At 35.6% G+C, this 13,376-nt stretch overlaps 1 protein-coding gene across 2 annotated transcripts in view; it reads right to left on the bottom strand.

Annotated features, from left to right (window-relative positions):
- The window catches only part of MBD2 (methyl-CpG binding domain protein 2), a 70,509-nt gene that overhangs the window by 34,004 nt on the left and 23,129 nt on the right, over positions 1-13,376 (bottom strand). The window contains exons 3-4 of one of the 2 annotated variants that reach the window (XR_014251635.1): positions 2,753-2,890; positions 1,604-1,727 (exon numbers count right to left, since the gene is read on the bottom strand). Coding sequence is in view for 1 of the 2 variants with exons in the window: in XM_082416638.1 (XP_082272764.1) it covers positions 2,753-2,890 (138 nt within the window). In the remaining variant the exon portion in view is untranslated. The remainder of the gene's footprint in view (positions 1-1,603; positions 1,728-2,752; positions 2,891-13,376) is intronic. The other variant, XM_082416638.1, reaches the window with a different exon arrangement.

The following is a 13,376-nucleotide window of genomic DNA, read 5'->3' as shown; positions in this document are numbered from 1 at the left end:
GGTAAAAGATCTAAAAATCAAATCCTAGTTCTAGGTCTCAAAATTCAACACTCCGAAAGGAATTAAAATACCACTAGCTTGAATATCTCATTAAAAGAATGTGATACAGTTAAGATAAAAACATATCTGCAGGAACCTCAAAAAAATAGAAACCTCATTGTCTAATTTATTTACTCTATGATCAAAATAACTTCTCCAAATGAAATATTTGGCAAGTTATATTACTAATCTAGTTCAATGAAGCTATGCAAAAGGTAGCAAAATTGGAAGAATCATTTTTGCCTATGTATTTTATGCCAACTATCTCCTCAACAATAATAGCTCACTAGCAGTCATCTGCCATATGTATGCCAAAATATAATTAAATCAACATCTTTCCTTTACTTAAAAACCTGAATCTAAACTGGAATAGTCAGGATGACAGATCATGATTTCAAAAAACATTAATACCAAAGTTGTCTCTTTACTATTTTCCTGCATTTACTCAATGCACAGTCCTATATTTTGAAATCCTGTTAGTGAGACAGTAGTCAAATATTATCTCAATTCTTACATTCAGGATAAAGAAGGGGGAGAGACAAATAATGTCTTAGTGTAATCAAAAACATCCAGCAAAAATTGTCAGGTGACAAGAGGATGATGTGAAAAACAGTGCAAACATTTGGAGAAGTAACCTCCAAAATAATTTTAACACTTCCTGTCTCTGAAAGCTAGAAGGAAGATAAAAACCCTCAAAAGATCTGGGTTAAAATGACATAAGTGGGTTTTTTTTGGTGGGGGCAGGAGATGATTTAGCTTTTTTGACATATTATTTTCACTTGAGAACAGTCTCATAAATGTTAATTAAAGAAGGAAAACTTACAACTACTCAACATACCAAAAAATAAGAAGCAACTAATCTGGTTACTTCAGCTTTAAAAATCTACGTTGCCAATATCTCTACAACCAGATAAACACCCAGTAAATATAATAATTACTGTTTTTAAAATCTGTGACCGAACTTAAGTGCAGAAAACAATTAAATTCCTGTTAAAATGACCATAATTTGCTACTCGGTTTGTCTTTAACCAAAATATTTGTTCACAGACTATATTGAGAATGATTTGACAAGGAAAAGATGAGGATAAAATTTACGAAACACTATCTGTTCTCAATGAGACAACTCAAATTTTTAATATGGAACTAATATTATTAGTTATTCCACTTTCTTTATCTTTCGGGCTCTTTGAAGCAAACTGTCTTACCCAATTACATACTTTCAAATTTTTCAATTAATAAAAATCTTTACAAGGAAACGATTTTAAAATCACCAAAAAGCCAAAGGACAAGATGTTCAAGACTTTAGACAGTATCTAAGAAAGAACACAATCAGGGAGTGGCTTTGTCAAGGTGGGCAAAGTTCAGAATGGCAGAATTCCTTCCCTGTTGGAATGAATATACTAAAACTGCCGGTGGTTTGGTGGCTACCACTGGGTGCAGTAGTAAAACAGAAGGGAAAAGCCTGGCACAGAAAGCTGAATGGCCCAAAGAAAACCTAAGTGGTGACAAGAGCCTAAAGGCACATGCAGGTACGCATCTTTTATATTGGATGTGATACACTTACATGGCCCCTGTTGAATCTCTTGGGGACCAACAGTAAAGCAAGTTTAGAACTTCAAATCTTGAGACATCTATAGCAAGATGCTGATCCAATGTGGCTCCAAATATCTTCTGTTTTCCTGGCTCACCTGAAGAGGAAAAAACACTACAGAGGATGTGGGAACTGAATTTCTTTATGTAGTTTCTTCTAGAGCAACTGTCTGAAAGTTTTGGCCCAATCCTTTTTGAAGTCTGGAGATGAGACACTTGAGGGACTAGCGAAAAACCAAATTCAAATGAAAAGGTGGAGTGAGACATCTAAAAGGGGAATACGAGAGCAAAAGATACTGGTCGTAGGTAAATCAGTGTGTCTAATCCTTAAGTGGGAGGAGGCAGAGAAAGGAGAGAAAAAATGCACCGAGGTTTCTCCCTCCGCTCCCTCACCCCAATTGCTACTAAAATTTCACAAGGTACCTAAACTTTTTGACCGCAATTAGGGAGTGAGTGAGCGAGACCACTTGGAAAGTTTAAGCGTTTTGTCAAGTCTCCCTCCCCTGGCTAAGTGGCATTATTAAGCAGCAGGGAGGCCTTTCAGATAATACTTTTTTTCTAAGAAAAGATTCTGGTGGAATACAGCTTGAAACAATAAAGAAAGAGAAAAATAAATGCAATTTATACAAAAATGGAAGTCACAGGACAATATACCATATTGACAAAGTTTATTTACTGCTGTTTTTCCAAAGGGGAGGGACTGCTTTCATGTAATAAGAAATCAGAACAAAAAGTCATTTCCAAATAATAGAAAATATTTTTAAACTAAGCAACACAAACTGCATGCTTCATCCCCTTAGGAAATATTATCCCTGGAAAGATAATCTTTAAAAAACTAAGAAGAGCAGAACCAAGTCTGATGTACACTACCACACAAAAGCATAAAAGTGGAGTCCATAAAATTAATTTGATTTTTTTAATTAACTTAATTTTTTTCTTAAAACATTTTACCTAAATGTTATCTTATCAGAGTTATTCTCCAGCACTCATGTAATAGCCTAGGATATAAAACAATTTTCTTTCCAGATATATTCCATTTTAACCAGAGTTTACTTGAACTATATCTGGTAAAGATACCAGAATTTTCTGAAAAATAAGATTGGAGAACCAATTAGATCCTTACCTGACGTGGCTGTTCATTCATTCGTTGTGGATCTGATTTCACTTTATTACTAGGATGATTTGTGACTTTGGTTACCGGTTGTTTGAAAATTGATGCTGTTTGTCTAATTGGCAATGTTGTATTCAAGTCTGGTTTACCCTGTGGATACAAGTGTGTTTTAATTAATAAATATTATATATAAATACAATTAGATGAATTTTTATTAATTCAATATGTATTACTTTAACTTGGATTATTCCAAACTTCTCAATCTCAGCATTTTAAATACTCTGAAGTACACTTTAATCACTTTATTATGTAAGACTTATGCAAACTTTTCTCATAATAAAAAGCTTTCTGTATTCTTTTAAATGTAAGAAAATTCTCTATATTAAAATTCATAATAAATTTGATTAGCAAGATACTAGGAACTTTTAGGTGAACAAATATGTTTAAGGTTAGGTTACACAAAAGGAAGGAGGGTTTTCAGGACAATAATCGGAAAGCAGTCATTTCTACATTCTGAGAATGGAGGAAACTAATAGCGTACTTGGCCATTAAAATATAAATAACCTCATGAGCTGTCAGGGGGCCAGGCTTACATAAAACCACAAAGGTTAACCTTCCCTTTTATATTAAAAAAAAAGATAATTAGAAATGAAAGTTGTAATTCCACAAACAGAGCTCAATTTAGAAAAATGTAATAAAATAAGGAAATATTCTTTATCTTTAATATTTTATAGCACATTTAATGCTTTTTAAAAGTAAACTTAAAATTGAAGTTTCAGAAGGGCAAGCAACATACTTATATACTTTTAATCCACCAGTAAAAAAATTAAGATATGTTCTAATGAAAAGCAAATGTGGCACAGAATTGCTATTGAGCTCATTTGAAATACTCTAACATCAGGTGGGGGCAGAGGCGAGGAAAAAGAGGAAGAAAAAGAACAAAATGTGATTTAATCACTGTGTATTCTGATTCTGGCAAAAACCATAAAGGGTCAAATATACCTGAAAGCAATATACCTCAGATAATTTTAGTATAGAAGTATACTTGATAAATCATCTACAGGATATTCAATGAACTTTTATCTTTATAACTATCTCCAAATAAAAATTATATCAACTTCGAGACTCCAGAACAGCAGTTCTCAACCTTGAGCATGCATCAGAGTCACCCAGAGGGCTGATTAAAACACAGATTATTGGGCCTCGCTCCCAGAAATTCTGACTCAGGAGGTCTGAGGTAGGACCTGGGAAACTGCATTTCTATTAAGGTCCAGGTGATGCTGATGCTGGTCCAGGGACCACACTTGGACAACTACTGCTCTACAACACAGACTGCAAGTTGGTGGCGGGGAGACCAGGTCTAACCCATAGATGTGTTTTGTTCAGTTTTTAGTTTCTTTAGTAAATTAAGCCAACATCTACAAGTAAAATTCACAGCAAATGCAGAATTCTAGCTTCTCTTAAAAACTCAAAGATCTAGAAATACTGGACTGATGTGGCCAAAGCAGGCCATTATCGATTAGTAATGGCTGCCACTAGAGGTGTCAAGGTTTGTTCTTTTGCAAAAGTCTTCAATTCACATTTGCAAAGCTGTCTGAGCCCTACAGGTACTGAGTTTGTGATCTCTGCTTAAAGAATATCAGGATGACTAGAAAGGTAAATTAATCTGATCATTATTACACTTACAGTATTATTTGGACTCACTATTAAGTATGTCTCTACCCCCAGCCCCAAACACACACACACACACACACACACACACACACTGATCTTCTGTACCTACTGGGCATGCTTGTCATTTCTTGCACTCAATTTTCTCCCCATGTATGTGCTTACCTTTAAGAGACATATTCATCTTTCATAACTCTAATATTATTTCTCAGGCATTTCACTTTATCTTTATGGTTTTCCAAAAAACTTAGAGGTGTGGAAACTTGACCAACAGGCTGCAAGATAACCATTTAGGATGCCATCTCTGAAAAGTGTGAGGCCCAGAAATGTGTATTTTTTAAAGCTCTCCTGGTAATTCTGTGATGCACAGGTTTGGATCCCTCTGATTTATGACATCTAGAGCATTCTGAGTCCCTAAGTGAAGCCATCCAACCTATCACATAGTCAATATTCAATCCTAAAGAAGCTTAACACATAAATGCTTATGAAGAACTTATCCTGTCACTAATTAGTTATAATTAGTATCTTCCACTAAACAATATCTTGTTTGGTTTTTAATGTTTGTGTTCTTGAATAAAGAACACTAAACTCTGCTGGTATTAGAACAAAGATGGCATCAGCAGACAAAGAAGTATATAACAACTATTTGTATGAGCAAACACAGTCGAGCCTGTAAGATTCTCATTGTTACAAAGAATGACTGGAGGAAGCACAGACTAGTCTAAACTATTCAAAACTATAAAATCCTGAATCCACACAGATTGGAAGGAAGCACGGAACATGTAAAACGACCTGTGCTACAATAGTTAGATTGATATTTTTTTCATTAACTTATGTTCGTGGTGCAATTAATAAAAATTTATTTACTGGCTAAAAGTATTCAAAATACACCATTAACTTCCATTGTCTGACAATGAGACAATTCATTTCCCAGTGGCATGGAATGAGATTATTCAAGAGTGTGCTGCCTTGCTCTTCTGTTGATCTTATTTTGGTTTTTATTATTTTTTTCTTTTTTAAACTGGCCTGAAAGCTCTGAAGACAGAAAGAATTTTTTACTAATTACTTTTGTATTCTACAGCAGTATCGTGTAGAATAATCTGAGAAGCTGGACGAACTGGTTTTCCCAGAAACTGCCACAAAAACAGTATATTTTATTACCATTCTCCCCTGAGGACTGTCAAAGAGTCACTGTTAATTCACGCCCAGTTGTTGTGTGAGTTTTTCTAAATAACTACCAATCTGCCATGAACTTAGGAGTTATAAAGCAAACACTTTTTTTATGGGACAAGTTAAAGCTATTCATGTATCTGAAATTTTCCCTTTCAATACAAGAAAAAGTAAAATAGAAGTTCCTTATATTAGAAAACTAAACTGACAAACACCCACATTCTAATAAAGTTTCCAACCTTTGATAAATCTTCTCAGTATACAGGCTAGCGCTCAAATCAAAATTTAATGTATTTTATAATAATGTGTATATTAAGCTGGAAGTATTCAAATAACTCAAATTAACTGTTAAGGGTTTATTCTATCCTCCTGGGATGAATACAAAAATAAATCTTTTAAAAAAATTTTTAAACTTTTACTTCATCTCTTTCCAATAAATATCTGAGATGGCTCTTAAAACTCACAAAGGACAAATATGCAATAAAAATTAATTTTAAAATTAATTTTTAAAAATCAAGGAGAAAACAAATTTCCTTTTGAAAAGGTTAACAGTGATTGATACTAGAGCTGAGCATCAAATGTGGATGTGAACTTTCTAGGGGTGTGGATGAAAAAAGAAATATTAAATTACATATCTATCACACTCAGAAGGGAGGAAGCATACCAATTAAGGAGGAAAACAAAAGCTGTCCTGGTATTAAACCTAGAAAAAAAATTAAAGACACTTAACATCACAACAAATATTTAGCAGATTTCAAATGCTTTTTCTTTTTCCAACGACCTTCCATTAAAGCCAAGAACATATTTAAAGGACAACTCAGTGAAGATGATTCTGAAAAAGACTAAACCAGTGTGGTCGGATTACTGTGTAAACTTTCAGTGATCTAACGTGATTAAGGCTAGAAAAGAGGATAACTAAAGAGGTGATGCAGAGCATGTTTCATAAACCGGTCGTTTTCAAATACTGTTTCATTCCTACCCCTAAAAATTTTTTTCAAATATATATACCCCACCTACATTTTGAAGTATTTCACATTTTAATGTAAAGGGTTGGGGAGCGGGGGTGGGGGATGAATTGGGAGATTGGTATTGACATGTATACACTAATATGTATAAAATAGATGACTAATAAGAACCTGCTGTATAAAAAATAAATAAAATAAAATTTAAAAAAAAAGAGTTGGGGAGGATGAGCTTACTAAGGTATTTTAAATACTGACACTTTAATAATAAACTGTTACATCATGTTAAAATGTATCTAACAGGATCTAAATATACCCACCATCAGCCATGTATACATAAACAAAATCTTCAATAGTAATACATTTATTATACTCCTTTTCCCTTTGAACTAACAATTCCATTCCCAGAATTATTTCTTATTTTAAACTTGAAAACCTTTAATTAATCATTTATACATCATAAAGTTATTTTTTTAACTTTCTGTGACCTTAAAGTTCTTAGTGATAAAAAAAAATTTTTTTTCTGGTTTATTACAATTATTAGTATATAACTGACCAAAAACAGTAAATTATACATTTTAATAAATAATTATTAAACATAAGAGATAAAACTATACATGAAAATAATTTTTTATTTAAAAATTAAGTCCATAGCCTTAGATGAGTAGTCCTAATTGCTAGAATAAGATTTAATATCGATTCTATTCCTATTCTTCATTTTTTGATAGATATGACACTAAGAAACCTTGTTCGCATAAATGAATAAATAGTTTTAGTCTGTGAATTTTTTGGACTTCTTTTGAGTTATATGTCAAAATATCACATAGCGAACCACCAAAAATTTCAATAATTGACATCTACATTAAGTCCTCTGTAAATTTTATTGCGGGCAAAGAACTGTACTAGTATAGTAGAAAGACTTGACAATTGCCAAGTCATTCATTTTCTCAGTATCAACACCAATATTTCAAACTGTCCCTTTATTGGAGGTCAAACGTTTTATACCATGGTAAATTTGCACACAAGCGAGAAGAGTATTACTCTTCTATAAAATGGGAGAGAGTTGACTATGGAAGGGGAACTGGGGAAAAAAGAACCTGTACCTCTATCTCAGGTACATTCTCAGAACCTAAGGATACAGAAATAATTCCTTTAAAACCACCCATGCTGTGTATACCATATTAAGCCTCCACATAACATAGTTTGAACAGCAGGAACTTAAACTATATATTCTAAATACCACTTTTCTCAGCCTAGCTTTGAAACAGTATGATAGTTCAGAACTGTACATATTGTATAACAAGCGCCTAGGGGATTCATTTTATCTTTAAAATGCATGCAAACTTTGCATTTTATTTTAGAAATTAGCCATGTTTGTTTTAATGTAAAAATGTTGCTCCCCTACCCAAAATGCTTCAACAAAACTGGACACCTCCAATGGAATACTACTCAGCCATAAAAGAATGAAATTTTGCCATTTGCAGCAACATGGATGGACTTGGAGGGCATTATGCTATGTGAAATAAGTCAGACAGAGAAAGACAAATACTGTATGATATCACTTGTATGTGGAATCTAAAAAATACAACAAACTAGTGAATATAACAAGAAAGAAGCAGACTCACAGATACAGAGAACAAACTAGTGGTTACCAATGGGGAGAGGGAAGGGGGGAGGGGCGATATAGGGGTAGGGGACTAAGAGGTACAAACTATTAGGTATAAAATAAGCTACAAGGATATACTGTACAACATGGCGAATATAGCCAATATTTTATAATGGCTATAAATGGAGTAACCTTCAAAAACTGTGAATCATATATTATACACCTGTAACTTATATAATATTGTACAGCAACTATACTTCAATTTAAAAAAACAACAAAAACAAAAGGAAAAAAAAGAAAATTAATCATTTAAGTATCATTTTAATTTTGTGGCTCTGCATATCCCCAAGAGATAGGCATGCCCCAATTTGAGAAGCAAAGACTTTATTTTTCTAAGGTCACTTTCCTCATCTGTAAATGAGGGTAAATACAATAACTATTCATAAGATTCTTATAAAGATCAAACAAGATAATTCATGTATGATAATGAAAGCTCATGCAGCTTTCATTCAGTCACTGAACAAACACTGAGTGCCTACTATCTGCCAGGTACTGACCGTACGCTGGGTATAGTATCACTCACAAAACACCAAAATCCTCAGAGCTTACATTCTCAGGGTAGGGATAAGACGACAATTAACAAAATAGGTGTAGAGTTTATAGTCATGTTGGCACACAAATTCTGAAGAAATAGGAGCTATTTTTATTATCAGCACTAACATGTTATTGAACATGCTACTAAAATTTAGAAACTTGACCTATTAAGCTTTCCCATAAGGAAAGCGATCTGCTGCTTCACACAAAGAGGAGCCTGAGTGGTATCTTCAGGTCGAAACAAGATTATCCTCAAAACTTAATTTCGGATTTTCTCCAGAATATGCACAGTAGCCAACAGCTAATGCGTTTCCACAAAAATCAAAAGCCAACAATGCAAAGTGCTTTACAATCCTTCAGTTTTTTATATAATTCACACACCATAAAATTCACCATTTTAAAGTATACAACTCAGTGGGTTTTAGTAGATTCAGAAGGTTGTGCAAGCTTCATAGGCTTCTGCAAAAAGTAAAGAAAAATATATCTGGGATCTAGGATTTTGTACTGAAAATCCACTTCATGTAATATCCTAAATGAGGAATAAGATATTACCTTTTAAGGAGATCAATGGAATATTAAAAAAAATAATGAAATGGGTATACTATACTTTGAGCTCATTAAAAAAGGACATATACTTGTAGTTAATTGAAGAAGTGGAGGTTTGAAATTCATCACTGAAATCAAGCTTTGAAGAGTTTTGTTTGAAAAAATAACTTCTTGGAGATTTAGTTAATATGGGGTCATAAAAGGACAGATGGCAAAAGATTAATGAGTTTCGACCAGAACAGCTCTACTCAAACTAAGGCATCAACTGCATGGAATTCATTATCTCCTTTACATCTGTGTTGGCACTAGCTGAGTACACATCCCTAGAATTATGGAAACAGTCACCCAAATCGTTTTCTGTAGGGCTTCATTCTCTCGTTGACCTAGAGTCTACAAAGTCAGGTAACTCTTCAAGACCTATAAAACTTGGTGAAATTCACTCAATTGTTGACAGAAAACCAGGCATCCAAAATAAATCTTGACAAAACCATACCATGGGCACCTATGTCCCCATATCTACCTTCATTATTAGCACAAAGGCCAAGCCAGACCCTCCCAAAGGGTCTACTGTACCTTGTTACCTTTGAAGCACTAACTTATAACATGCTAAACCTGCTCTCATACTGAAGAGTATACTCTCATCAGCAAGTCTATCTGCTAACATGGCTCAAGTTCTCCTGTTCACTTTTTGCTTCCTAGCAATCTTTATACAATCCATACCTAAATACCTATCTTAAATTAGCCAAAAAATGGACCAGTGCTGTTAGTTAATAACTTGTTCATTATCTTCATTCATCATCTAAAGATAAATAAATATCCTTTATTTATTTATTAAGGATATTTCTGCATATGAGAAAATCAGAAGTTCTCTGGAATACTAAATACAGTTGACCTTTGAACGAGGTGGGAGTTTAGGCGTCAACCCTCCACACAAATGAAAATCAGCATCTAACTTATAGTCAGCCCTCTGGATCCCTGGTCCTGCATCATGGATTCAACCAACTGCTGATCGTGCAGTACTGCAGTATTTACTATGGAAAATAATCTGCATGTGAGTGGGTGCATGCAGTTCAAATGTGTTGTTCAAAGGTCAACTGTAGTTCTAGTGTCTCTTGCTACAACTTACTCTTTCTTTATTCATTAAACGACCACTGTCCAAGGCATCATCTTCCAAGCCTGGGTAAATAGCCTCTTGCTGTAACTGGCCCCCAGCTCCCACTTCTGCACCTCTACAGTACATTCTCCACACGGCAGCCAGAGAGCATATCGCTCCCTACATAAAGTCCACAAATCAGCATTGCATACCACTCCTTATGGTGGCTTCCCAAGTCCTGTCATTAGGTTTGCCTTCTTCCTTGACCTCACCGAGTACCCCTCTCCCACTCACTAACCTCCCACCACGCTGGCCTACTTTCTGCCCTCATATGCTAAATGTATCCGGCCTTAAGGATTCTGCACTGGCTACTCCCTCTGCTTGGAACACTCTGCCCTCCGGTTTTTATAGACCTGACTCCTTCTCATTCAGATCTTGGCCAAAAATCACGCCCTCCAAAAAGCTTTCCTGATCACTCAGCCTACAATAGCCACCTAGTCGATCTCAACCATTCTTAATTTACTGTGTAGCATTTAATACTTAAATTGTGTATTAGTTTGTCATACCACTAGAATAATAAGCTCCACAAACATATAACCTTCCTCTACTATATTTCCAGAATCTGGAATTATGTCTGAGCACACAGAATGTGCTAAAAATTTTTCTGTGGAATAAATGATGCATAAAATGTCTGTTACATGTAAGGTCTTGTGTTATGCAGCCCTTACTCTTGAATACTCTCATTGTCAGCCTGAAACGTACCCATGCTACGGAAGTGGAAATTATTAACTCAACATGGTCTATAATATCCATGTCAAAATTATTAAGCATAGTCATCTGTATTATATACCTCAAGATTACCAATGTAAAATAATCCCCAGACTTGTTCCATTTCTTAGTATTTAACATGAAGTTATGCTTATAGATACACAGCCAGTCCTACACAAACATCCCATGGGAAAATAAATCCTCAGATGGTGTTTTTGGCAAAGTCACTGTCAATTATAGTGATGTTACACCATGAAATAATGGGAAATAAAGAGTACAAAAAATGTATAACTCAGCAGACTGCCAACATGAGATTAAGACAACAAAACAAACTATGTACATTGGCAGAAAGCATGCCATATTGCTCCTAGAGAGCCACGGTTTAGGAAAAATGTTCTTCATTATGGATCTGAAAACTTGGATCATCTCACTACAACTTACTGGCCATAACAACTTTTCATCTGTATAGTAAAATAACCAAAATTTAGCGGTGGTCTAGACAAAGGAGACTGGTATGGAGATTAAAACCTTGGGCCAAAGTGTAAGGTCAATAGGATGTCAACAGGTAAGTTATAGAGATAAGACAGGTGATCTCTTGGTTGTTACACCAACTCAAAGTTGGTTTAAGTTTAATTGATAAGAATAATAGGACTACCCTGGTGGCGCAGTGGTTAAGAATCCGCCTGCCAATGCAGGGGACACGGGTTCGAGCCCTGGTCTGGGAAGATCCCACATGCCGCGGAGCAACTAAGCCTGTGCGCCACAACTACTGGGCCTGCGCTCTAGAGCCCACGAGCCACAACCACTGAGCCTGCATGCTGCAACTACTGAGGCCCGCACGCCTAGAGCCTGTGCTCTGCAGCCAGAGAAGCCACTACAATGAGAAGCTCACTCTCCGCAACTAGACAAAGCCCTCGCGCAGCAACGAAGACCCAACACAGCCAAAAAAAAAAAAGAAGAAGGATATTAACTTGGAGATAAGCAGAGCTACTCAACTTGAATCCTAAAAAGTTTAGTGAGAATTCAGCCTGCCCCAAATGGTAAAACTATTCTCTCTTAGGGAGGTAAGCAAAGGTGTTTAAGGAGCCCATACTCTGCTGAGTAGTCCTGTAGCAGATCACTCATGTAGGAGGCTGAGAACTAAGGCAGGAATAAAGCCAGTTCTTTTAGGGCTCAGAGTTCCAGACAGGTCCTACCTGCCTAAGAAAGTTCTTCTGAGTTCATTTGTAATAGTTATCTGGCAGAGGTACACGTACCTCCTTTCTAAAAAGTCAGGACAATAATATTTCAAATGTTTGTATACTCTGCTCTAGCAATTATCAAAATTAATCCCATCACACCCCACATTCTATCTTGATAATAACCAAACGGCCAAGTCCCCCAGATCATAGGTCATCACCCAGTACTCATCTCCAAAATATTCTGTACATCCACGCCATAGTTCAGTGGCTCTCAAACTTTTTTGACTTCGACTAAGAGTAGAAATATATACTTTACATCATGACTTAGTATACACAAGGGTGTGTATCACAAAAGTCACCTAAAATACTTATCCTTGCTAAATGGGATGGACACTATTTTCTATCTTATTGCATTTCGTATCTTAAAAATTCCAGTCCTGAACAATTACATTGACTTAACCATCTGACGTTTGAAAACCAACCCCCCACCTTACCCATCCCACCCCCCCCAGTCCTTGCACTGTACACTCGAGTGACTGATCCGCAGTCTCTCCTATACCCTCAATATTTTCTTTAAACATTCTCTCAAGTTGCTGGGCTTACTGAAACTTGGCTGTCCCTCAAAGGTCCTATCTTCCCTAAAGTTCTTTCAAATTTAAAGAGAAAGTGTTTTTTCTCTCTTTCTCTCTCTCTTACAACTACATATCTAAGGGGCCAGGAAGTGGTTAATTTCCTGCTTTCTCCCCATTTTTCTCAAATCATCTATTTTTCCTCCTCCAAAAACAGGAGCTCCTCTGAAGCTCATAGGATCTGACTATACTATTGTCTACCCTTTCTCCTTGCTTTCTCCTTATTCACTAAAGACTTTAGTTTCTGTTCCATGTTTTCCTCTCCATCCCAACTCTTGTCCTCATTCTTAAAGGCCTCAGTACCCATGTGGATAATCCACCCAACATCCTGAGTCCTCTGACCTATCTGTCTACCCAACCTCACCCACCTAACATTATAGGCACAGGCTTATCAACACTAGTAACTACACCATCTC

The sequence above is a fragment of the Balaenoptera physalus genome, assembly GCF_965194825.1.
Source record: "Balaenoptera physalus genome assembly, chromosome: 12".
In the NCBI taxonomy this organism is placed as follows: Eukaryota; Metazoa; Chordata; class Mammalia; order Artiodactyla; family Balaenopteridae; genus Balaenoptera; species Balaenoptera physalus.
This window is presented reverse-complemented; position numbering and strand designations above follow the sequence as displayed.